The sequence below is a fragment of the Eumetopias jubatus genome, unplaced genomic scaffold, assembly GCF_037043125.1.
Source record: "Eumetopias jubatus isolate StellerSeaLion01/CBP00866 unplaced genomic scaffold, mEumJub1_p1.0 scaffold_7, whole genome shotgun sequence".
NCBI classification, from domain to species: Eukaryota; Metazoa; Chordata; class Mammalia; order Carnivora; family Otariidae; genus Eumetopias; species Eumetopias jubatus.
The window spans coordinates 126248071-126275931 of NW_028274813.1; the positions used below are offsets into that span (position 1 = coordinate 126248071).

A 27861-nucleotide genomic window follows, 5' to 3' on the forward strand; every position below is an offset into this window, starting at 1 on the left:
TATTTAATCACGAGGCAAGAAAGGGGTTTCAAGTGGACCCCTGCCTCTATTTTGTGTTACTTCTGTCTATAAGGTCAAGAATAAGAAAGGAAAATGGATAAGATCTTCGTCTTTATGCTTTGCCGACTATTGCTGTTATTACGTTCACCATGTTTGGGTCCCAAGAAAAGTTCTGGAGCGGGAGTTTCAATTCTTGGAGGAGACACAGCTTCTCGAAGAGTAAGTCCGACCAAGGAAAGAAACTGCGAATGCCACAGTTAAATTCAAATAAGCTATGTCTCTGTTAACTCCTTTTAATATGGTCACGTAACCTATCATCCACACTTTTGAGAATAAAAGGATATATACTGAATAATTACACTGGGAAACTAGATATAAAATGCCCGGCGAAAACTGGTATAAATTATCAAAACCATAGGAATGGTCACCCGTGCTAAATGCCAATGGATGTTTTCCTTAAACCATGTATCAAATTGCACTGCTTTATGATAAATTATAGGTCTAAATGCTTACAATAGACTGAAAAAAAATAAAACAACATAAAAGACAGTGAATGGCAGCATAAAGTTGGAAATGTCATTTAGGACTCTGGAGATGTCCTAGTTTCAAACTCATAGAAATATTGCCTAATTAATGGCATCAGTATGTACTAAAATATCTTATGAAAGACACTAATATTCATTCCTATTCAATTTCTGTTTCTTGGTTATGGATGTTACAAAAAGGTCTAGCACGTTTGTCATCCCTTACAAAATGAAGCTTTTATAATTTTGTTCCATGAAATGTTCCTCTTCTTCCTTCTTCCCATGAAAAATATTTCTATGCAATGTCTATCCCCGTAATGATTTGCCCATTCAGTCAAAAACAGAGTAATTTGGTGGCAAAGAAAACATGAATTAATTTCTTTCTTTAAATGATCACCATTTGACCCAAAATAAATAAAGACAAAGTATACAGCAAAACAGATGAAATAAATAACTGAGAAGCCCCACTTGGGCAGCTTTAGTATAGGTTCCAGAGAGGATTTCAACTGATGTGTGCTCTTATATCGCATTGTGTTCTCAAGAGCAGACCCCCCCTCCTTTGGCTGCATTCAGTGGAGGCATAGTTCCTTTCCACTGTTCACTCTGCCCACCACATTGGAGGCTTCAGTTGTCAGCTGGTTCTAGCTGGCGAAAGTAGATAGTACCTGAAGGAATCCTTTTAATTAGGACCAAAGGAATGTAGGCAATATTGTGCATATGTGAATGAACCCACACTATGGAACCATGTGCAATTGATTTTGGGGTTCACTTCAGGAAATGGCTGATATATATGACATATTTTACATACCCACCATTTGCTTAAGTAGACATAAACAATGATATAATTCTCCAGTTAGGATGACCTTCCATACCGCTTTACAAAGGAACAGGTGAAATCTGGCCAAGGAGATTTTCTTTGTCCTGGATCTGTTAGAATGCCCTTCTTTAGTGAAGCTGAAATTGGTTCTAGGCTGTCCACTAACCTTTTTTGTACCTGATGCTGATTTACCCTGCCCCTGCCTGGGGCAAAACGGATATCCCTTGATATAAGGGCTCTGACATCAATCTCAGAGAATTCTTGGTCCTTCTGCTTACAAAACTTCAATGTTCAAGCTCTGAGTACAGAGTCTTAGCTAGTTTTATTTCTATATTGGTTCCTATTTTCTACCACATGTGTTCTGCTACAATGTTCTACCGCAAGACAGAGATGTGGCAAAACTCATCTCTAGGGGATGCTTGAAAGAAGCGTTTACTGCCTCTCCTCCCCTGGAGGAGTCTCCTTCCAGTTTCTCTTGATGAGTTCTCTTCCTGTGTATTATTTTTTGTTTTCTCTCTCTCCCCCTCACACGTGTGCGTGCACAACACACACACACACACACACGCCCATGCTTACAGTCTTTCTCCATAGTCCTCTGACAGCATGACAGTCAGAAATATTCCACAGACAAATAGCATACAATTGGCCTATTTTCAAAATTATCTAGTGTATTAGAAATACAAACTTGTGGGCCCCATCTCTCCCTCCTGAATCAAAAATCAGAAACTCTACGGAGGTTACCCTGGATTCTATGCTTTTAGAAAGTTCCTCGGGGCATTCTGATGATCAACTGTATCTGAAAGTCAGATATAAAATAAAATTTTAGTTGAAGAACGAAACACTTTTGTAGAAAAAGTCTCTCACAGTATGCAGGAATCACTGACTCGAAGTCGCTTCCCAAATTATATTAATAGGAATTTTACTATTTACTCCTTCCAGCTTACCACATGTGGAAAACATTTTCACATTAAAAAGTGCCTAAAATATACAGGACATACTTTTTGTAATGTGTCATACTATCAAAAAAGACTCAGACAATCTTTATAATCTATGATCTAATCATATCCAGGAGGGAACTCTGTTGGTACAAAAGAGCATGAAGTCAACAGAAATAAAATAAATAATTTTCTAGATTAAAATACCTGAAGCCACAATGATTTTGACCCATGTGTATCACATCAGTTCAGTGAGCTAAGGTCAAGAGCATTGCAATTCTCATGCCTCCAGACTAAACCATCCTGACAAGCATGGCGAATGGTCTGTTCTGGGGACAGGGAAGACGAAGAACTGTAAGCTAACAAGTATGAGAGGCGCCCCCAGGAAGTCTGAGTCACCCAAAATCAGGAGCTAAGGTCTCCTCCTCACTTTTCAAAGACTCTGGCTGAGCCCACCTTTAGCCTGAGGCAAGGTTAGTGATCTACAGAGAACTCTGAATAACCGTACTAGCAAAGGGAAAATACCCTTCCATTTTTGAAAATGAGAAAAGGCAATAAAATCGTGAGCTTGACACTGATCTTTAACAAAATTCTGGAACATACTGGCAGGGGGGGCCTTCAGGCCCCCTGGAAAAGGAAGCGGAAATCATAGAAACCAGCACTGATCACCAAGAAGAACTTCGTGAATCGTTCCAGCTGTGCCAGCCCAACTTCACTTCACACTTTGACAGGTTATTAGATAAGGAGACAGAGTTGAACAGGCCTTCAGTGAGGAATTTGCAAGAATCTCCCAAGATATCCTTGCATGTTATATGAAGAAACATAGGTTCAATGGCACACTAAAATAGATTAGAAAGTGGCTGAATGATCATAACTAAGTGCATCTATGTCTTTGGTGATATGTATTCTAATATATTGTTCTTGTTCACTCAAGTTCAACAAATGTATCAATGACATGGTAAAAAGACTGCAGAAATTCTTTTCAGCAGTGAAGGCTGCATTACATGAGGCGGTAGCCAAATGAAATGGATGGCAGAGAGTCAAGATCCAAAGTGGTCTCATAAGAATGGAATCCAATGATTCCATTGGATGAAATTGGGGTAAGTGTAGTTCAAGCACTTGGTTCTACCGGATCAACCACACAGCCAAGCAGCAGGAAACATTCATTCTGATGGCAATGAGTATGAAAAGGGACTTGGGGACTTTACTGGACACCAAACGGAAAATGAATTAGCAAAATGATTAGGCCATCAAAAGAGCTTCATGCTACATGCTACAGGCTTCATGAATAGCAGTTGGGTTTTCAGAATGGTAATGGCGGTCATCTAGGAATCCCATCTTCACTGGGACCTGCATGCTAGTTTCTTCTGTAGAAAGCTCTTGCACCACCCTACCTCTACTCTCTCACACGTTTTGCTCCTGGCTAACTCTTCCTTCAACTCCCAATGCAGATGGCACAGGAAGTTGTCCCTGACCCCGGGGTTAAGTGAGGCACCCTTCCTCTGGGCATCAGATCACTTCTACCGCTATCTTGTACTGTTTTTAAACTGTCTATTTCCACCTCTATACTGTGAACAGCTTGCTGTGTTCATCATTACATTCACAGGTTTACAAACATCTCTTACCAGATGTTCCATAAACTTTTATTGAATTAACGAGCAAGATAGTTCAGAGAGTAATCAGGGCAGTGGCAGAATCCAAAAACACATCACAAAAGTGGAAGAAACTGGATGCTTACCTGAGAGAAAGGAAGGCTCATGGGAGTAATGTGAGGACAGTCTTCAATTATCACTCCAAAGAGGAGTGACTCAACTTATTCTATATGGCCTCAAGGATGCAAGTTCCAAGGAGAGCTATTTTAGCATAGTTCAAGAAATGACTTCCCAACAGGACTATCAACAATGGGTAAGTTCTGAAGAGAGAAAACGAGTTCACATACTATCGACACAGACTGTCTGGATACATGGCAGAAAAGCCATAAATGGATTCAAGCACAGGACGGGAAGTTGAGCTAAGTGCTAAGATTCCCTAAGATCCCACGGTCCTATCACCAAGCCATAGAAATACATTCATCAATAACTCACACTACCTTCCTCTGTGGAACCATCCATCAGGGGTAAAAAGTCCCTCCAAAAGAAATTACATTCATGGAAATATCAGTAGATATTCAGTTGTCTTTTGCCTTGATGTCATCTATGCTAGGAAACTGGGTGAACTTTTATAAGAGGCATCGAAATTCCAAGCCTATTTCTTTCTCTGTGCAATGAAATATTGGGCTGAATCAAATGATTCTGAATACTCTTTTAGATATATAATCTATTTTATCCTATGCAATACCTTTAATGACCTACCCTAGGAGAAGAAGTGATTTTTCAGAGGGTATCATTGCATTACATGCATTATAAACTAAATCTCTCAGTGGCCAAATCCACTGAGTTAGAACATCCAGTAATTCAGTGACAAGATGACTAGATTAATAGCTAGATGTTGAATTAGATTTAAAAAAAATTTCTTCCCCACATTAGATCAGATGGACTTCTATGGCCTTGATTACTGTTGAAGGGAGTCTTGCTGTCTGAATTTCCAGAATTACTACTACAAATGATGGGCATTAATGTGCTGCAGTCTCCTTCTGGAAAGAGGCCCAGCCCAATCAGGACTCACAAACACCGGAATTCTTTGCCCCAACATTGGAAAGTATAGCCCAGACTTTGGACATTTTCACTTAACATTGCACTTAGAAAAAGATCTCAGCTCATCTCTAGCATCGAATCTCCTGACATCATTTTAGGAGGGGCCATCTCTTCCTTTTAGTTCCTTTTAGATCAGGGCAACATCACAATCAACTTTATAGGCACTGATCAATATTTAGCAATCTCTATTCAATTCACATCTTGGCCTGGATGAATTTTTTTTTTAACCAAACACATGGGCTGTCTAAGGGAGTGCCTTCTGAAGGAGTGGTCTGCTCTCATCAGATAATTACATTATTAGGGAGAGAACACACCAGAAGATGCAGTAGAGGTCTCTTCGTCCCAGCCTAAGGAAGATAGGAAAGGGCCGACTGGTGTGAGTCTATGGTTGCATACAAGCACTAAAATAGTTTTTAATTCACTAGAAGTAAAAAGTATGTTCTCTTTGTTCTTTCAGTTTTCACTGGCTTATCTATGATTGTGAATTCCAAGATAAACAACTGTATTTATCTTAAGTATTTACCTGATTTTTTATCTTTTTGGAACTTGTATATGGCATTAGTAAATATCAGGCACACTGTATAATAACTCATTTTATTCACAATGACTTATTAAGATACTACTGTTATTCCCATTTCACAGACAAGGAAAGTAAAACACAGTGGAGGCTGTGCTGTGTCCCTCAGAGTACCCCTTTAGGACCAAATAACTAATTCTTCAGCTGCTGTTGATTGCTAGGGCTCACAGCTGAGTACCTCCCCTAAGAACTGCCCTCAGGGGCGCCTGGGTGGCTCAGTCAGTTAAGCATCTGCCTTCAACTCAGGTCATGATCCCAGGGTCCTGGGATCGAGTCCCGCATGGGGCTCCCTGCTCAAGAGGGAGTCTGTTTCTCCCTCTCCCTCTGCTCCTCCCTCCCCCTGCTTGTGCTCATTCTCTCTCTCTCTCTCTCTCTCTCTCTCTCTGTCTCTCAAATAAATACATAAAATCTTAAAAAAAAAAAAAAAAACAAGAATTGTCCTCAGACAAAGGGACTTTCTTGTGCAAGTTTGCACCCCCTCTCTGGAGGCGGTGCACATTCAGTGATTGCTCAGTGATGGTTTGTACAAAGGACAGGCTCAATCTACTTGCCTTAATCCAGGACACTGAAAGGCCATTCCAGCTGCAGAGTTCGTCACTGGGCATCTGAGACCTCTGTAATAATCGTGTCACAATTCAACTCTACCCTATGCCTGATCCAGCTTCCCCCATTCCCAAGGACACATTACAATAAACCTCCTACAGCAAATCTCCATCTCAGAGTCAGTCTCCCAGATAACCCAACCCATGCCAGGTGCTTTTCCAAGGTCACACAGCTAATCAGTGGTAAACCCAGGCAATCCGGCTTCAGAATTCATGTCCTTAGCCACGAGGCTAATGCGCTTCTTTACAAGTAGGCTTCATTTTATGTCTGCATCTCAGTTAATACCTGGGGGCAATTTATTTCCCAAGTTGAAGGATCACTAATAATCCTCTAGATATCCTAGATATGCATCAACAAATGTGACCCTGTTCACGTGAATTCAGTAAATGTCACAAATTCCATCCCCTATGAGACAATTTCTAGGCATGTTAATATTTCAACACAACTGGTAAGTTATGCAATAAAGAAATCTATTTATATGAAATCTGAAATGTGGTTTCCAACCTGAGCACTCTTATTTTTTATTGTTATGTTAATCACCATACATTACATCATTAGTTTTTGATGTAGTGTTCCATGATTCATTGTCTGTGCATAACACCCAGTGCTCCATGCAGAATGTGCCCTCTTTAATACCCATCACCAGGCTAACCCATCCCCCCACCCCCCTCCCCTCTAGAACCCTCAGTTTGTTTTTCAGAGTCCATCGTCTCTCATGGTTCGTCTCCCTCTCCGACTTACTCCCCTTCATTCTTCCCCTCCTGCTATCTTCTTCTTTTTCTTTTTTCTTAACATATGTTGCATTATTTGTTTCAGAAGTACAGACCTGTGATTCAACAGTCTTGCACAATTCACAGTGCTCACCATAGCACATACCCTCCCCAATGTCTATCACCCAGCCACCCCATCCCTCCCACCCCCCACCACTCCAGCAACACTCAGTTTGTTGAGATTAAGAATTCCTCATATCAGTGAGGTCATATGATACATGTCTTTCTCTGATTGACTTATTTCACTCAGCATAACACCCTCCAGTTCCATCCACGTCGTTGCAAATACTTTTTTTTTTTTTTTTTTTAATGAAACATCTCTTAGTACCAGTAGGTCCCTCAGAACCAGTTTGGGAAACGCTAGCCTGGAGAAATCTTCACTGTCCTTCCAAGGCCTTCTGCCTCCCCTTTTTAAACTCTTTGATGTCTGACTGCTTCTGCGAAGCCATCTCAGACAGACTGAACTGAAGTGTTTCTAACACTTTATCCTTTTCTGTGCAGAACTTCCCATTCTCTGTCTTACGAAAGCACTTTATATGCATAAGATTACTTATAACATCTGCATAGTTTGCAAGTATGTTATCCTTCTACTCAATGGCCATTCAGTGGGAGAGGGCTGGCTTCTCAATTCAGCTCTAATATTGTGAGAATTTAAAACCCTGGGGCACCTGGGTGGCTCAGTCATTAATCATCTGCCTTTAGCTCAGGTCATGGTCCCACGGTTCTGGGATTGAGCCCTGCATCGGGCTCCCCGCTTGGTGGGAAGCCTGCTTCTTCCTCTCCCACTCCCCCTGCTTGTGTTCCCTCTCTCGCTGTATCTCTATCAAATAAATAAATTCTTTAAAAAATATATTTTAAAAACCTAACTGAAGCTTACTGGGCATCTTTTCCTCTCTTCTATAGAGAGGGGACGGGTCTGGATTTTTGAAATGCAAGAGCCCTTCCAATGTTAATTTTATAGGATTCTACTAACATCTGATTTCCTATATAATGAAGTGGTTGAGTTGGCGGGTTCTAAAATCACACACACACATACACACACTGTGATTCAGTACCCTCTTTATCCAATTACTGCCTGTGTTCTGCATGTCCTTATGATGTGGAAACAAAGGCGGAAGAGAAATTATTAAATTTTCTTACTACCTACAGCCCATTGACAAGTCCTTGAAACGGGCAGAGTGACATTCCTCTAGGGACTCAACTGCCTCCATGTTGACACTTTGCTAAGGGCAAAAGGCAGTCCTAGCCTGACCCACCCCACCCCCGGGATCCTGTAAGCCCATCTTAACATAAAACTTCCTTTAGAAATTTCCTTTATCTCTAAACCCCCCCAAAATAAGTGGTGGCAATCATCCCTCAAGCATATGGCCCACCGATATACATCTGAAGAGTCTCATGACTAAGGTTTTATTAGACGGTAGTAAATGACCTTTACCCAACAATAGCCAGCCCCCTCAAGGTCCCTTGCTTCCAAAATTCCTTAGAGACTTGTGCTATCCCTAACCCCCTCCCAACTTAAAAGTATATAATGGGCCACTCCTCACGACTCCAGTGTAGCTCTTTCTGCCCACAGGTCCTATCCCGATGCTTTAATAAAATCACCTTTTTGCACCAAAGACGTCTCAAGAATTCTTTCTTGGTCATCGGCTTCGAACCCTAACATCTTTCCTACATCACTTAGACATTTATTTTGCCCTGAAAATATTAGTTTCCTCCTGAGTAAAGTCATATTAGTATGTACCACAGAGAATTGTTGTGAGGACTAAAAGAGGTGATGTGTGTAAAATGTTCAGCCTTTTCAAGCACATGTTAAGCACTCAGGAATATTGGCCATTTTCTTGTCATTGATATTGGTTGTGATCATGGACACAGTGGTGATGGTGATGGTCAGGAGAGGAGGTGGTGTGACATCAAAAAAATAAATAAATGAACTAGGCATTTGTCCCAGATTTCAAATGTGTGGATGACTAAGACCAATCAGCCAGAATAAGCTAGTAGAGCACATGCCCATGTGCTTATTAATGAGTTAATAAGTGTGTGTGGGGTTGAGATGATGCTGACATGATGCCGAGAAGCATGGCTAAGCTGTTATACCCATGTCCGGTCTGCCTTCCACACTCAAGCCTGACTTGGAAACCAAACAGTGACAATTACATTATTGTTAAAAAATACCACGTGTTGAGACTAACTGCAAACCATACATGATTTAGGTTAAAGAGGAGAAGTGAACTCAAATAAGGAGCTTCTCAAAAGGACTTGGAAAGATGGCTCTCATAAATAGGATGATAGTCAGACTTAATGAAGAAAAATAACTGTTCCCATTTCTACTGGGGACCATGCAAGAACAAAGGGACAGAAATTGCTTGCAGATAAAATTAGATTGGCTACAAGGAGAAACACTTTAACTCTAAGAATTGGTCAGCACCAGCCTGTTTGACGGAGGGATGCTCTGTGAACTCTACTCAGCTTCACAAATGTCAGGGGAAATACCCATCTGTTTGCATGGTTAAGGGGAAGATTATCTACAGTCACAGGGAAGCATGCCAAGTAATTCTTCGCAATTCCCAAGCTTTGATGATGATACAACGTAACATGCTAAATGGTGCTGTTCCCAGCATGGGGCTGCTGACAAGGAAATTTCTCAAGGGATTCCTGGGGCCAGAATTCGCCTTTAAAGGCCCAAGTATAAATCAACTAGGGGTGGGTATGTATTCAAAGAGCAATAACAACCCTCTCTAATTAGACACAATCTCCTAAGGGAGGCATCAACAGAGCGGTGAGACTGGCACTAGTAAATTAAATTTTTAAAATCCTGTCGCAATCACTCCCCTGACATGCCCCTTCCTTAGGCTCCACTCTCAGTTATTTTTTATTTATTGTAATTACTTTAGTAATAAGATTTGTTTTCTTGTTATTATATATATTACTGTGCAGAGTAAGAAAAAAAATAATAGCCAAAAAGAGTTATGTTTCTTATTTATCTCCTTGGCCGTTATTGGGCCAGGGGGAGGGGTGGGAGGCAGGGAGAAGCTGTAAATAGAAAAGAAAGTGTTTCCTACAGAGTGAAGATGTATAGGAGCATATTTTGCAAGAAGGAAGCAGGGCAATGAAGGAATCAGGCTAATAATTCAAAAGGGCTAGGTGGCTCAGAGAGATAAATAACCGAGGAAAAGACACCATGGACGTCAGGCCAGGGAGGGTGGCTCCACATTACCGAGGCTGATGTGCTGTCTTTGACTTTCCCGTTTATAAACTCTGGCCTGCTGGCAGAAGGACCCAGAACTGGAGAGCATGAAGCCCCTGGCAATTCTCCAGTGCAGCCTGACAGGTGCAATTCCTTCTGGTTCCTGATGGGGCATACTTTCCTAGGAACCAGGGCTCCCAGGGATGGATGGGGGGTGGGAGGGTGCATAAGGCTGTGATGCTTAGGCTGGGTACACCCGGGAGGCTGTCCGCAGGCAGAGAAGACAGGTTCCACCAATCACAGACACTGCTCCTGACAGACACCCTGAAACACTATGTGAGATGGCCTGAAGCTGATTGTAGGCTGGTTTCTAAAAGTAAAGAAGCCAGACTTTTGTCCAAGGAAACAACTAAATCTATTTTAAGAGCAAGCATGAGGAGGGGCGCCTGGGTGGCTCAGTTGGTTAGGTGGCTGACTCTTCGTTTCAGCTCAGGTCATGATCTCATGGGTCGTGAGTTTGAGCCCCCCATCCAGCCCCCCATCCAGCTCCCCACCCAGCTCCCCATCTAGCCACACAGGACTCAGATCAGTTGGGGAGTCTGTTTGAGGATTCACTTCCTCTGCCCCTCCCCTGACTCATGCCCTTTCTTTCTCTCTCTCTGGAATAAATAAATAAATCTTAAAAAAAAAAAAAAAAAAAAAGAGTAAGCATGAGGAGGGAAAAAGGCATTGGCTGAATTCCTCCAATTCCCAAGCTTTCTCTACGGCTATATATTTTATAAAAGTTATTCAGTCCTACACCTTCTCCATAATTTTAAAATCACAAGGACAAGCAAAGCTTTAGTAAAATATTATGCATTTAAAATATCTGTATATATTACATATGGTAAGATAAATATTATATATACTATATATTATGACATATAAATTACATATATTATATTATGTATAAATAAAGGAGTTTTTTTCACCTTTTTCGTCTTTGACCTTGTCCCTCCCTCTGCAGAATTTCTATCCCACTGCCATACCTTATCTTGGCTCTCTTTGAGAAACTGAGATGGAAGTAGGAAATCATTAAGCCTGCTTGTCTCTGAGAGGAGCTTTGCATGGCTCACCATTGAAATTCAGGCATCTGAACGCAATCAGAGGAACCTTTACTTTTGTATTTTCAGACAGTACTTAACAGTTTCAAAGTACTATGGTATTTGATCACGATACTAATCAAGTGAGGTGCCATGGTTAGGGCTTACTAACCTCTTTAATAAGTTGAAGAAATAGGAGTGGAGAGGTTAAGTGATTTGTCCAAAGCCCCATGGCTGGAAAGAAGCTAATTCTGACCAAAGCCTGGGCTTTCTGATAGCCCAGTAGGAATTCCTTGTACTGAATCATGATCACAGTCATCCCAGATGAAGAAAAAGAAAGACAGAGTCAGCCAAACAAGGAAAAGCACAAACTATTTCCTTTGAAAAAGGCAGTGCGATCTTATTATGACTCTGATAACAAGGAGACTGGATCGCCTCTTCCTTTGCAAAAGCAGAACACTCCAAGAGCAAACGGCAAAAGGAATAGCACCCTCGGTACTGTGGGGGTGGTTAGGGCTGTGCCTCCTATTCCCAGATACAGACCCTCATGTATTTCAGGGAGCTATGGAACATACATCACTCAGTACATGATAGATGTGATGGGAATTGAGAAATACATCTGTATTATACCCAAGGGTTTGCTTTATAAAGACTTCTGTTGAACAAAAGTGTAAGGCAGCGGATGCTGAGAAGAGAGAAAGCTAAAGGGGAAATTGAGACAGAAGAATAGATGTTCATCTACCTCCCTTCCCTGCCTGCATCCCTGCCCCTGTTTCTTCCTCCAGAGAAGGAACAGAGAAACACCAGAGCACAAAGATCAGAAGTTGCCCAGCCAATGAGGGAGCAAAGCATTTAACAAACAAGCGCATTTCCCCAAGAGCCTCGGCCCCAACTTGATCAATGATTCTGCAACATTGAATCATTTTTAATTTAATGCTTCTGGGAAGTGGGGGGGGGGGTAGTGGAAACCCATCAGCTACAGGCACAGTTGGCAAGAGCTGGGTATTAGCATTTGGCAGCATTTATTATTGCTGTTTATGATGGCATAAATTAGGTTTATGCTGATATAATTAATAACCCTAAATTTAGGAATAATAAATAGTAATATTTGTTCAGAACTGCAACGTCTGAGGAAGGCAAATGGAGTACTCAAGCTCCTGATTCCTTCTCTGTATGTAGGAATGCGTATGGCCAAGGAAGCCCTTGGGAAGGCTCTCCCACAACTCCCTGCCCCTAGGACTATGCATCACTAAACACTATGCAAATGACTTAGCAGCAGGATTTTAAGAGTTCCCAGAGCAAACAATTTTCTTGTTGATCTCTATGAACAAGTTCATCTGTAAGACTGAGTGTGCCACAGTTCCCTCTAGAAGCAGGACCCTCAGTGTTCTCTTAGCCCACACTGCTCTATGGTGTATGTCCAGAGGTTCGGACAACTGTGCCAAATGCCATGTTCTTCATGGATCCCTCTACCTCCTTCCACATCCTAGAAGGAACCTCCTGGATGTCCCACAAAATCCCTGTAGACCATGATTTCAGAATTACTGAGATATTTGCAAAGGACGAATTTAAGGCAAAAAGTCACTTCTGCATCTTTAAAAAAAAATTTAAATGTGTAACTGCCTTTCATTTTACAATTGGTAAAAAAAAATTAAGTGAGATTAAAATATTCCTATAAATGTTCCCTTTCTGTATCTAGGAGAATATCTTAGCATCCAAAATGGACTGAGACCTCCTTGTTTCTAGTGAAGGCAGGAAGTAAACGGAGAAAATTACAGTTCCTCAGACCAAATAATCCCTTCCGGATCAGAATAACATTTTCCCCTGTTTTCAATTAATAAGGAAAGTAAAGCAAAGAGAAAGATTAGGGGCACCTGGGTGGCTCAGTCAGTTAAGCGTCTGCCTTCGGATCAGGTCATGATTCCAGGATCCTGGGATCAAGCCCACATTGGGTTCCCTGCTCGGCGGGGAGTCTGCTTCTCCCTCTGCCTCTCCCCCGCCCAACTTGGGGTCTCTCTCTCTCACGCTCTCTCTCAAGTAAAAATAAATAAAAGCTTAAAAAAAAAAAAGGAGAAAGATTAAATGCGCTTTGCCCATCTCTCCCCAGAGATCCTTAACACAGAGACATACAAACAGGCTAGAACCAGACCCACACTGACATGTCCATCCAAACAGCCAACCTTCGCTCCATGTCCAGAACATTTTAATTTTCCTAAAAACAAATAGAGCCAAAATAGCCAACCACTGATAATTCTGCCCTGTTCCAAGCAGTACAAACTGGCAAAACAGTCTGAATTTTACAAGTACATAACTGCAAGTTGACGTTCCTTTGTCAGCTCCCAGGGAGGACCGTTGGGCTCCACAGTAGAAGAGTGGATGACTGGTATAGGCTAAGCTTTACTTGCTAAGAAATACGATCTCTGGCTAGCAAACATTCCACAGGGAGATTCCACAGCAGAAATTTCAGATTCCCCTGGACTCGCTGGAGGGAGAATTTGGAACTAAAACTCTGGAATGAGGGTTTTAAGGAGAGTATTACTCTCATATCCCATCATGGCATGTCATCATGACCATCAGCGTCATTTGGACAGACCACATGGACCCCACCACTCAGCTTCCCAGAGACCACACAGCATGGAGAACTTTCTCCTGATACCCTCTTCAGCTTGTGGTCATCTAAGCCCTCAGAGAAGGGGACACAGTGCCTTGCTGAGGAAGACGGAGACACAGACCTACTGGGAGGGTGCCCATGTGATAACTAGTGTCCTTTACTGGTCCCCCCTGCTTTTCCCTGCCCCTCTTTCTCTCCTGGACAGAGGATTCCTGCTCTACTACCTTTGCTTTGCATGAAACACTAAAGAACTCACCCACAGGCACACTGAAAATCAATGCTTTGGAAGCCAAATATGGACAGTGAGTCCATAAAGGAATGAATCACTTCCCCCTAAGGGTATAAACCCTCCCAGCTTGGGAGGATCCAGAGGCCCCATATTAAACCCTAGTCTTTTGAAGACTGCCTAAGACAATCAACCAGGCTCCCCAGCGTGTCCTCAGTTGTTTGTTCAAGACAGTGAATGATGACTAAGACAAAGAGAAGAAAAGTAGAAGACCAAGTAATTATGGTGCCCACAAGTTCAATAGGAACCACCCCTCAAATGGGTAGGATACAAATTCGCCCTTGTAATCCAACCTATAATAAAACATTATGGGTGGTGCACCAATACTTAAGTACTAATATTTAACTAAATATATATCCAACAGTTCATTTCTCACAGAAGTGGCTCAAAGCTTTCTAGAGCCCTTGCTCTGGTCTAGAATGATGTAGAGGTCCACAACTTAAAACACTTTAGCAAGGTCAGGTCCACCCCAGGTTAGATTGAACAAACATCTATGAGGCACTTACCACCTCCCAGACTCTATGCTAAAAACATTCAAGAGGCGAGTCGCCAAGATGACTGCCTAGAAGCTTGGACACAAGTGGAGCTCACAGCCAAGGGGGAAGAACATGAGCTTTGCAACCAGGCCAACCTGACTTTAATCCCAGACTCTGAAACATCAGATATGTGGGTGACCTTATGTATGTCATCCAATCTTTTGCCTCAGTGTTCTTTTCACCTGCAAAATGGGAGTAAATTTTTTCATAAGCTTAAAAATTAAAAAAATTAAAATTAAAACCATATCTTTATCTTACCAGATTGACCAAAAAGATAAACAGATTGATACAATGCAGTATTTACAAGGGTATGGGGACCAGGCACTTTTCACTCATTGGTGGTAGAAATCTGTATCTACACATTTTCTAAATAATCTGGCAATAATATGTCTCAGATATAAAATACGCATAACATCAACTCAACAGACTTCTTTGAGAATTTATCTTAAGGAAACAGAGAAATTCACCAAGAGAATAAGAATATTCCCCTACCTACTGTTTATAATGGAGAATTGTTTAAATTAATAATGTCAATACCATGACATAGCTGTTTTAAAAACTAATAATACTATTTGTATTCTTTGCCATAGGAAGATGTTGTTCATTTATGAACCATACTACAAAATATATGATTTTACTTAAGAGAGATAGAAATATATTTAAATAAATAGCTGACATTCCTGGAGTTGTCAGCTTACAATCAAATGGCTAATGAATCTTCTCCAACTTGACAATAGTGTTTATGTCTGGGCAGCCTAATTCCTGAAGGGCCTCCATGTTACCAAAGCCTAGAAGCGCTATGTAGTTACCATAGATTATAATGCGAACAATGTCCCTTGGAGTCATGCAATGCAGTAGCCCTGAATTTGGGTGTTTTTTAATTTCTTCCCTCAGCTTCTTCTCTACACTGGAATTTTCTACAGTAATGATGCACTTTTTTTTTTTTTTTTGCCATTGGAAACCATAAACAAAACCATTTTATTTTTTGAAAAGAAGTCACATGTATACAGTAATCAGCCCAAGGCTAGGGCATGTCCAGAGCTCAGCTAATGGATGCTTGGTGCTTGCTTCTCACCAACCACCTCTGAGCTGTCTGCTCTGTCGCACTGCAGCTAAAACTGCAAATTACAATGCTCAGGCTCCCTCCTGGTATGTTCTGCCAACAGGAGGTACTTGAGGGAGAGAAGAGGCAGGGGGAGAAAGCAAAGGATGCCCTTCCTGCTCTCCAGTGCCAGTTAATGAGACGACAGCCGCAGTAGGCAACTGGGTCAAGGCCTGCCCCCTAGGCTGCGGGACACCAGCGTCACTGCCCCCTCAAAAGTGACAGCAGATACATCCCCTTGGCATTCAGACATAGGTCGCTCCACACTCTTCCACCCTCCCACTGTGTCCCCTGGGCCAGGTCAGACCCCCCCCCTTCTCAGCATTCCAAATACCCATCTCTACGTAAAGCTCCCCCACCCTAGCCCCTGGGTTCTGCTCCCTCCACCGCTTCCCCCTCCTTCCCTCACCCTTATAGGGTGCCTATCTATATTTTTAGATAAAGTCTGTGAGTTCTCTTATTGTAGTAAAATAGGTGGGACCTGCCTCTGCAATTATTAATCTCTTGGCTTCTTTGGCATCCCTTTTTGAACTTCCAGACGTCTGCCACCTGTGTGAACCAAATCTCATCTTTAGAAACATCTAACATCTTGGCTGTTTTGTGGATCACTTTTATAATTAGAAAACAATATTGCTATTTTTTTTTGATGTGCCAGTTTTTCTGAGCATAACTCTAAAGACTTATCTACTGTATTTCTTCTTCACTGTTCCCTGAGGAATTTCTTCTCTAAGTAGGACGCCACTTGTCCCCTTCCCCAGTCTTGGGCAGAGATTCTTTCTTTAAGTCTCAATAGCACAGCTGAAACAAGACGGAAAGGCTGATTAAGACTTTACTAAAGCATAAATGATGTAACGGAAGGTAACTACTCACAGAAAATTGGGAACTGATTATTGGTATAGCTGTTCTCATTCTCAAGTAGCCACTTGAGGGATTGATCACTTCTTCTGGCTTCTTCCAAATGGTACGTGCCTTCTTTCCTCTATGACCTCTGGTTAGACCAGAGTTTCTCCAATTTCAAGCTCAGGGGAATTACCTTTTCTCCTTAAAGGCCCATTTGTCAGGCAGCTTTTCTTGTTCCAGGATCTGCTTCTTTTCAGGATGCTTGACAATAGGAATAACCAATCCAGTCAATGACTATACTGCTTCCTCTGACAGGGAATGTTCACGGACAGTAGCACCATGTATCATAGTACAAATAGCAAGGATGCCTTGATCTGCCATGATCTAAAGACCCAGCGCACAAACCCTCCATGTTACTTGTATGTATGATCATGTGCAGGTGGGGAGGTAACCCAAGCAACATCCGATGTGGAATTTCTCACCAGTCTGTTATCTGGGGGCTCAGAGAGTATCTTCCATTCTTACTTATGCAAATTGAAAAAAAAAATTACATACTTCCTATGGCCCATTTTTTTCAAATGGAACTGCTCTGTGAGATCCAAAAGTCTGAGAAGCAACCACGGCTCTATGTAATTATATTGAAGAGATTTGAAATATATTAAAAAGTTAGAGTTGAGGTCATATCAGAGGGGAGCCCTAAGCATATCAAAACAGGAGAGAATGGAAATGGCCCTGCCCAAGCTGAAGTCAGCCAAAGAGGGATAATCATCAGCCCTTTGGGACCCTGAAGAGTTCAGCTGAATTAAAATAGCCTACGGAGTGGGCGGGGGAATAGAAGCCCTGTGACAAAAAAAAAAAATATTCAAAGTTAGCTGGGTGTTGCCTACAGCCAAAAGCAGGCAATAAGAAGAAAGGATGTATTCTCCGATAGAGAAGGCTGGCAGGACAAGGCAGTATAGAGGCCAAAGCCAAGCTGGAAATTCAGATCCCATGAAGGAAGACTGAGGATGAACCGATTCATTCATCCTGGGCCCAAATTACAGAAATCTGCAAGGCTGTGTCTTCGTTTGTCCCAGGCATGCTGGATATGGAGGTCCAAGCCAACAAGACTAATTTCAGAGACCACCTGATGGTTGCAGTGAGGAGGGCTGAGGCTCTACTTTCATCTCCATCCAGGGGTGGGAAGGGCTGGTAGTAGATCAAAATGCACATGGGCTTTGGAGCTAGAGAGTGGGTTCAAAACCCAGCTGTCACAAGCCGGCCATATAACCTTGGGCACAGTTGTGTTTATGTGCATGTATTTCAATTATCTAGACAATTTCTCATGCCATTTCTGCCTTGAACTAACTTTCTTAATCTGGGATAATTCATTTTTACCTCTCTGGTTTCAGTTTCCTTAACATTTGAAGGACCAGGGGCGCCTGGGTGGCTCAGTTGGTTAAGCGACTGCCTTTGGCTCAGGTCATGATCCTGGAGTCCCGGGATCGAGTCCCGTGTCGGGCTCCCTGCTCAGCAGGGAGTCTGCTTCTCCCTCTGACCCTCTTCCCTCCTGTGCTCTCTATCTCTCATTCTCTCTCTCAAATAAAATAAAATTAAAAAAAAAAAACATTTGAAGGACCAGGACGAAATAATATACATGAACCCTCCTAGCTAGAACATATTGTTTTATCCTAATGCCCTTAAAAATTCCTTACAGAAAAGTGGTATAGCATAGACAGAAGTTCTGGTCCTGCCTCTGTAACACCAGCTTCTTAAATTGGACCCAAGATTTCACCCTTATGTCCTCAAGATTTTATATCTAGATATTAGATAGAAGACCTGCATTTTGGGGCCATAGTTACATAAGAAAATCTATGTAAAAACAAACAAAAAGGAACAAACAAGCGAACAAACAAACAAACAAGAAGGTTCTTGGCCCATGAAAGGTACTGATTGACTTTTTTTTTTTTAAAGTCTGTGAGTTCTCTTATTGTAGTAAAATAAAGTCTTTACAACCCACAGTGGAGTAAAGGAATATTGGCACTAACTTTAAATGGTCCCAGATAGTTTAAATTGTCAAGATTTTTTATCTGATTTTTATAGTTTCATTTGTTTCCCCTAGAGCATTCAGCTATTACTTCTTAATACCTTGGTGTGTTTACTCATAGTATGCCCTGCTCTTTATTGTTGCTTGTTTCTGTTTCACAATGGCCTTGGAAGAAGAAAATCAAGTTTGTAGAGTTGTATATATACTAAGAATCAATATAGTCCAATTCTCCTGTGAATAAAATGTTGGACTGTGTGTTGACTTCATAAAAATTATTTTATCACTACATTCTACCCAACAACAAAAGTCCAAAAATTGGAAACCATGCTAGATCTCTCCAACCCCTCACTTACACGCCATGCCAACCTTTTGCACCAATCACCTGCCCTCTCCCCACTTCACACTCTGAATAAGTCTCCATTGTCACTTCCACCCTGACCCAATTTGTTGACCCCCTGGTTTTTATCCCAGGTAGCAACGAATGATAAGAGTCAATGATCCTCCTGGAATCTTTAGAACTCAGCCCAATTCTATATAAACAACCAGGCCAGCAAGATGGCAGATTGTTTCTTTTGGAAACCATCTTTACAGTTTGTTTTCCTGTTACAGAAACATGTTGCTAAGAGATCTTTGGCTTGGCAAGACCCACTAAATTTTTGCAAGAAAATCCTGGCTTTGTCTCTCTGACCACTGTTATCAAAACCTCTCAGCCATCCTCAGAGGCTCCATTACCATCACCACAAAAGGAAACTATTCTACTTTTACACATTCTTGCAAACTCCACGGGGGCCCATGAGTATTTATGAAAGAAGAGTACAGTCTAGTAAGTTAAGCATCACACTTAGGTTTGGGCTCTCCAATCTTTATGCAAAGATTGCTTCTTTGCTATTCAGACCACACACAGGGCAGTTCAGTTACCTTATCCAAAGAAAATCAGTGAAGATCAGAACATCAGAAACAGTATCACATGAGCAGTGTTTAGGCAAACTACATTAAACTCAGAGCGGACTTCACATGGGGAAGTTGAGGCATGTAAAAGGGGTATTCAATTTTATCTATGGGGTACCCCAAGGTAAGACTGCATAAAATGTTTGAAGTTCACAAGGCAAAGATCAAAGCACAGAAAAACACAAATCCACCTAGTTATGCACAACGGAATGGTCATGCTCTGAAATGGAATGCCAATCACAGAAAAAGTTCAAGTAGAAGTTAGATGAACCATATGTCTGGTGGGTTCTAAGAAGGGTTCATGAGCTGAGACTTTTGAGGGCTTTTACTGTGAGATGCTGTGCATCCATTGTAGTCTCAAGTCTTTTGAAAATGGTGTGCTGTGGCCTATGGATTTCCTATCAGTATAATAACACAATGGTTTCCAAGTCCCTTTCAGCCAAAATTGTTTCAGTGGGCCAAGTGATCTATGATGTGCCTTGAGCTCCATGATGAAAGATGCAATATAAAAAAAAGGGTAATTTTAGTCATAATAAATAATGGTAATGATGATGAATGGTAGTGTCACTGAGAAGAAGCTGGCCTGCCATTAGGGAGTCTAAAACAACCAGCTATGAGCTGAAAATGACTGTGTCCAGGCCAGGAGGATGCTCCGTGACTGAGACCACATCAACCTTTCAACCAAAGACCTGGACCAAGCCCCTGATTTGGAGGTGTGAGCAGTTGTAATGGAAGAAACTACAATACTTATCCCTGAGCTTGAATATTTGCCTTGGGCTTAGGAGACATTCTCCCAGACAGTTCAATAGGGAGCATGTTCCCTTACTCTTCCAACAGAAGAGGAAACTGAGTAGGTCAGGGTAAGAGCCAGATTGCACACTAGAGTTACGACTCTAAACCCAATATGCTTTCCATCCTCTACCAGTCCCCCGACAATTCAATGGAAAGAGAAACTTCAGGAAAGAGCCAACTTGGATGAGAACATGCTGAAATGGGACCATGTTCCTCAAGATGGCTTGCATAGCTGTTTCCCATCCATTTAGGCTGATAGAGCTTGCTAGTGAAATCCTGGGTGCCTCAAGCAGGGAGGAGTCACTCATTAATGTCCTAGACCTGTTCCTCCGGAGCCAGTGTAACATATGGCGGGAGACCGCTGAGTTCTGCTGGACCAGGAGGGAACACTGCTCTAGAGCCTTGTCCAGCTTGAGAGCTAAGAAGGCTAATTGCTTCCAGAGGCCTAATTAATGCTCCTAAATGAGGGACTCGGCCTCCTACTCCTCACATGCGCTTGAAGACCAACCAGTCACCACAGGCAAAGACAAAGGACCCTACTCTCTGCCCATCAAAAACCTCCACCAAAAACGAGGGAGTCTGGGAGTTACAAAACCAGGAAACTTGTTAGGAACACATGAATCCTTTACTTCTTTGCCTTTTTTATTTTTTTTGGTATATACTGAAATTTTATTTTTAAAGTCTATAGCTTTGACTTGCTTGCATTTTGGCATAGTTTAACATATTTTATCATTTGGAATGTACTCTGATCCTCTTTTTATATTTTATCATGATTTTTTAACTGATCAGTATTCTTTTTTGTGCTTATCCTCTGAAGCTAGTCTATTCTCAGCTGCTTAAAATGTATTTCATTTTTTTCCTTAAGGAAAATAATTACTATTTTATCTTTCTTAAAATGGTCTCTTATTTAGTTGAAGCCATTTTAAATTTTATCTCTTTGAAATTTTTGTTTTCTTTTTTATATTTTTTAAATAACTCTCATTTTATCTCATTTCACCTTTTGATATTGCCCTATTTTCTCTGTTTTCTAAACTTGTGCTTTGCTTCTCTAATACTGACACTTTAAACTGTAAGTTCTTTTCCATGTATAGCCTCTGAAATTAATTTTCTTTCGATTTTTTTAACTTATCTTATGTTCTGTTTTTCCCATAGGACACCAGTGTCCATTCCCATAGTGAGAAGAATCCTCGATGACCATAGGAAGAGGCCTTAGTCTCTTTCCACAGGGTTTGAGAATTTGTGAACATTAATCCTGCTGCCCCCATCCACCAGGCATTGCACCTCAGGGACCCGCTCTGATTTCTGCGCTTCAGCTCGCAGAGTCTAAAAACGCCAACTTCTTCCAAAAGACCTCATCAGACCCTGGACTTCCTTGTTCCCGCCATGTGTTCTGAAGGTGGCAGGAACGCAGTGAGGAGAAGCATCGCCCCTTCCGTCTCTCCTTCAACCAACCATGACCCTCCAGCCATTCCACAGCCCCTTTCAACCCTGTCTCCCAGCCCGTTTGGATACGGTGACACCCTTCTTGGGGCTGTATCCAGAACCCAGTAAAATACAACTCAGAATAAAGATCCCCCTGCAGTAAATATCAGTAAGGAAATAAAAGCACTGGTCTTAACTGTGGAGAAATCAGAATTTGAGTTCTGACTTTGCCACTAACCCACCATGTGCCCTGGGCAAATCCCTTGATTACCATGGACACTAATTTTCTCCTTTAAAAAAAAAGACTTACACCAGATTATTTCTAAGGACCCCTCTGGAGTTAACTCCCTATGAGTCTATGCCCTTCTATAAAACAACAACAACAACAACAAAAAAAAAAAAAAAACCTGATACAACCTCAGTGTGTATGGAAAGTGTGTTGTTATTTGTACCCACTAACAGAAGTCCAAGAGAATTTATTCCCGCCAGAGTACCAAGGCCTCTCCAACCACACCCTCTGAGCGACACAATGCATTACCATGGTGACATAAGTGAGGACCCAGTTGATCTGGCTGTCTGACATACTTGCCATTGATGACACCATCTGGATTGAGCATGGGGATGATCTTGAAAATGAAGTTTTCCCTCAGGAGTCTAGCCACGGGGTCACTGCTGACCAGGAACTCCAGGGCCCCCTTCATCACCCAGCTGGCGTTGCTCTCTCCCGGGTGCACTCGGGCAGTGATCACCTGGTATGGACGCTGCCCTGCCAAGACAGAAACATGAGAAAATTAAACCTAAATACACTTTCCATTTCCAGCAAGATAATCTCCCAGGGGCCAGAATTACACCTGACTGGCATAAAGTCCAGAATATGTTGATTGTTTCCCATACACATCTGATCCACACTGATCCATTTTTCTATTTGCTTCTATAGTTTGCAAGACTCAAGAAAGTATAAAGTGAAAGCTCAAGGCTGTTATCAAAAGCTAAGTACTTAGTGGCATGAAAAGAAGCCAAGAAGCCAATTTTATCAAGACCACCAACGGAACAATTAACTCTCCAGAATCCAATAGCATGATGCTGTATGTCACAGATCTGAAATTGAATCTTATCTTCATACTTAGCAGTTGTAAGATCTTAGGTGAATAATTTCATTTCTGCAAGGCTAACATCTCATCTGTAAAATGGGGACAATGATGCTGATCTTCTGTGGGTATTATAAAAACAGAAAATAAGGCACTTGGCATATTACTTGCCATTCACTACATGTTAGTTTCTCCCATCTCAATGATGGTGTCTGTGGGTAGGATGGCCCCCTCTCATTCCCCAGTAGAAATGGGATTCAAGGGCAGAACTTGTGCTGGGAACTTTATGTCTGTAAGACACTGAACTCCAACACTGAGAAAGACTTGTCAAGAGTGAAGCACCTGGAATCTCAGTCGTGCAAAAAGAATCAGGAAAACACTCTCTGCCCAATCACAGGGAGCATATTGATCTGAAGAGACCTTATGGAGAATGCATTGATGAGAGAAAGATGGGCTTGTCTTCCTTCCTTGTTGAGAGAAAACATCTGGACCATTATAATGTTGAGATGTACTCTAAGACCACATCCTGCTTCAGGTGAAAAGTGTGTTTTGATTGATTAATGGTGTCTGCCCCCCACCCCCAATACGTTTGGGGAAGGAGGGCAGAAGATGTGGCCTCATACCAGAAGTTGACCACATCTGCTCTAACCCCTTGTCCAATTGTGTGTGTGTGTTTTCTGACTCTCTTTTCCTTTTGTATCCTCACCCAACTCCTTAAAGCTCCTAAACCCACCTGAATGACAAGAACTAAGCATTCGCCAAGTATAAATACCCCAGCCACCAAGCAGCCTAAAAGTTAAACTAGTCATTTCTTTCCATCTCATTCAAATCACTGCCAGCTAAATACAGTTTTTCTTCCCTTAAACAGTAGCCTTTTTGAGGGAACAAACCATGTCTCGAATTCTGTGCAAAGAAATACAAAATTGAGGGGCACCTGGGTGTCTCAGTCAGTTAAGCGGTTAAGGGTCCTGGGATCAAGCCCCGAGTCAGGCTCCCTGCTCAGCGGGGAGCCTGCTTCTCCCTCTCCCACTGCTATTCCCCTGCTTGAACTCTGTGTCAAATAAATAAATAAAATCTCTAAAGAAAAAAAAATACAAAATTGAATAACTTTCAGGAACAGAGCTAAATAACAGGTAATTGTGAATTATATTACTATTATCATCCATTTAGACCAAAAAAAAAAAAAAAAACCTAAAAAACCACCATCTGTTGACAATCACTGAGATCTCAGTTGGAGGAGCAGAGATCGGTACCTTTTTACTGACTATGGTGAGAGCAAATCACGTCAGCCCTTTATAGATCATTTATATATTGGAGATAATATTTGGTTGTTTTTCTCTAAGCAGGTGTCTTGAGCATATTCCAGGAACTGCAGGAGCCGTGGAATATGAAAGTTGAATAAATTATAGTCCTTTTTCCGTAAGAGGCCGTAGCCTTTGCCAGTAGTGACAAATGCAAGCAAATACTGGCAAGTGAGCTAATGGAAGTGTATATAAAGTACCAAAGACAGATCTGACTGAGAGAGGGAAGGATGTTTCCAGAGCTGTGATGCTTTTTGGACTGAGTCTTGCAGAATGAGTCTCATCCTACGGGGCAGAAGGTGAGAAAGCGTCTTCTAAGCAAAGAATAAGACACATGCAAAGAACAAAAAGGAGCAAAAATTGGAACATTGAAGAATAAAGGAAACCACAAGTGGCTGAAACGAAGGACTGAGGATGGTAACACATGTATTTAGAAAAGTAGGCTGGTGTCAAACTAGTAAGGTCTTCCTGGTATATTTTGTTTAGGGATTTGGACTTTATTCTACATATCAGAAGTTCTCAGCCATGGAGTCAGTGTCTCACAGGTATGCTATGGTCATTGATGGTGCCTACTGAAGAATCACTGGTTACCAATAAAAGTGTAAATGTTTGCTTATGATATTGTATATGTGATACATATATCTATACATACACTATGCACACACACGGCACAAACTGCTGGTTTTCTGTCCAGTAGCCTTTCTTCTTTTGTTTCGGACAATGAGACCCAATTCTGGGGGTGAAAGGATGTGTCCAGATTCAAACAGCCAGATGCATGGATCCTCTTGTAGGGAAGAGTGGCCATGTGATCAAGTTGTGGCCAATGAGATGTAAATGGTAGCAGGAGGTAAGTCTTTCTAGCGAACTAATTGAAGAGGACAGTTTCACCTGGCAAATCTGTCGTAGTCTTTGTCTCTTTTCCTTGCCCTTCTTCTTCCTCTTGCATTGAACACAGATACAATACTCTCAGGTGAGGAAGTCAACTTGAGAACCAAAGTCACATGCTAAAGATGGTGACCATAAAGATGGGAAGAACTTGGGTTCTTGATAAATTCCTTAAGCAGCTACCTACACCTTCATGAGCTTCTTCAGTGCTTCTGGATATTTGAGACCAATAAACCACTCTCTGGCCAGGCAAATGTAATCACAGTTCTGTTACAACTGCTTAAATTCTAGTCTAACTTATATAAGATCTGATTTGAAATCATCCTGATAATATTACTTTGTTTTTGGGAGGGTTACTTTGGTTTTGGGTTTTTGTTTTTGTTTTTTTTTTAAAGATATTACATATTTATTTGAGAGATAGAGAGAGAGAGAGAAAGCACAAGCTGGGGAAGGGACAGAGGGAGAAGCAGACTCCCCGCGGAGCAGGGAGCCCGATGTAGGGCTTGATCCTGGGACCCTGAGATCATGACCTGAACCAAATTCAGATGTTCAACTGACTGAGTCACCCATGTGCCCCTAAATATGTTACTTTGAATGGAATGCCATTTCGTGCGCTTTCTGGATTTGGGAGGAGAGAGTGAAAGAGAGTCTTCATGAGACTATTTGATACACATGTCCCAAAAAGGAACAGCCGAGAGCCACTGTTTTCAGTAGAGAGTCCAGAGGCACCTGGGTGGCTCAGTTGGTTAAGCATCCAACTCTTGGTTTCAGTTCAGGTCATTATCTCAGGGTCATGAGATCGAGCCCAGAGCTGGTCTTGGCATGGAGTCTACTTGAGATTCTCTCCATCTCCCTCAGCCCCTCCCTTCTATCTGTAAGAAATAGAGAGTCCATGATGGTTTTTCAGCAGGAGAAAGACATGCCAAAGGCTATGCTTCATAAAATCATTTTGACATTATTGTAGATCATGCATTTGCTAAATCAGACAGTATGGTCTGTTGAGTAAAGAACAACTTTCTGGAGCCATATTTCCAGAGTTCACATTCCAGCCCCACCATTTTCTATAGAATGAGTTATGGAAGTTTCTGATGAAATCAAGTATTGGATTGGGCATCCTGCAGGTAAGACTAATGATTTGCTAACTGGAGCTTACTAAATAAACATATGGAGGAGGAAAAGAGATATACAGTTAGCTAGCTGAGCAGAGCTGAACCTAACTGAAGGCCAACTTGCCCCTCCATCATTTCCTTACAATTACATCTCACTCTTTCCAAAGCAAGTCGTATTGGCACTCCAATAAAAAGCTTGTTGAGAAAGAGGCTTGATGAATTTGTACTCAATCAGCAGACTATTTTCAGTTCTATAATTCCATACCACTCTCTTCGTGGTCTTTGAACTAAGTTCATTTACAGCATATGGAACAACAATAGTAAGTACTCCCAGCCCAGCAAGAAGAAATAAAAAATAGCTTAAGCTCTTGTAAATTTCCAATACCAACTGAACACCCTCATTGTCTGGGCCAGTTGGTTCCCACCGCCTGTTACCCAGTACAGTTCGGTGCATTAGTCATTAAGCAAATGCAGCCCTTGCGAAGACTTGTCCACAGTGTTCCTTCCCTTCTGAGAATCAGGTTGATAACCTGCTATATTGTAAAATACCACAAGACCTAACAGGCTGTTCTGAGCATCCTGACGAAGCAAACGGGGAAAACTGTGGGTTCTCATGAAGACATAAGCAGCATGTTAGCCATTTCTAGTTGATTTTTCTCTTCCCTCTGTGATTTAAGACAATTTTACAGTTGTATTGGTGAGTTAAACTTATAAGACCATTCAGCTGCAGCAGCAAATGGTGCTCCAGAGAACCCATAATAGACAACAGCTGTAAATACTATGCGACACATATACTATGTGATTTTTTTTTCTTGTTATTGACAATTTCAGTTTTAAAAACTCATTTCTGCTTAGGGTAGGGCAAAGGGTATCAGGTATCTGCATTTTTTTTCCTCTGTAATTTATAAAATCTATTCTGGAGGTCACCAAAATCTGTGGGGGAGTCATGGTTTGGCAATATGCTAATTCGTAAAGCTAGGTATTGAATTTATGTCAGTGGTAACAACATCTGTAAAAAGAGGTTAGAAACAAGTAGGGGATTATATGAGGCTCATGGCCAATGAAAACCTGAGTAAGAACTGAAGACATATGTGATGACACACATGTGTACCCAGCTATATAAACATCCATCCAGTTTTTCCTTTTTTCTTTCAACAATATATATTAAACTCCTACTGGCACTCTGGAAGGTTCTGGAGGTTCCAAGGGTAATAGTGGTTTTTGCCCTCAGGGAACTAATAATAGTGTGGTGGGAAAGACAGGCACACAGATAATTATGATCCAGTGTGATCAGGGACATTTGTCAAGACATTTTCAAAGCATAGTGGAATGCTCATTACAACATTATTTATAGTGATGTGATGAACTGGAAGTGACTTAAATGTGCACCCACAGAAGGCTAAGGAAAAGATTCGTAAACAAAATGCTATGCAAGCGTTAAAATGGCACCTAGATCTTTCTGTTGACACTAGAAGATATCTGTGACACTATGATGAGTGACAAAACACAGGCAAGAGACCTGCATCAGAGTGGATCCCTTCTGTATGTAGTCGTCACATTCACTTAAAGGTATCTATCTATACATAGGACACCTCTGTGGGTAGAGGTCATCTCGGTAATTTTTATGTCTGCTATATCCCTATCTAGAATGTTCTCTTCTTCAGAAAATAATAATCATATGTCAATTTTCCCAAAGGCAAAACATTTTCAAATAGTATACCACAGAGGAG

At 41.6% G+C, this 27861-nt stretch overlaps 1 protein-coding gene across 1 annotated transcript in view; it reads right to left on the reverse strand.

Moving 5' to 3' along the window:
• AGBL1 (AGBL carboxypeptidase 1) overlaps nucleotides 1–27861 on the reverse strand; it is a 732091-nt gene that overhangs the window by 432600 nt on the left and 271630 nt on the right. Inside the window, exon 18 of the mRNA XM_088025191.1 lies at nucleotides 22334–22514. Coding sequence (XP_087881317.1) covers nucleotides 22334–22514 — 181 coding nt within the window. The remainder of the gene's footprint in view (nucleotides 1–22333; nucleotides 22515–27861) is intronic.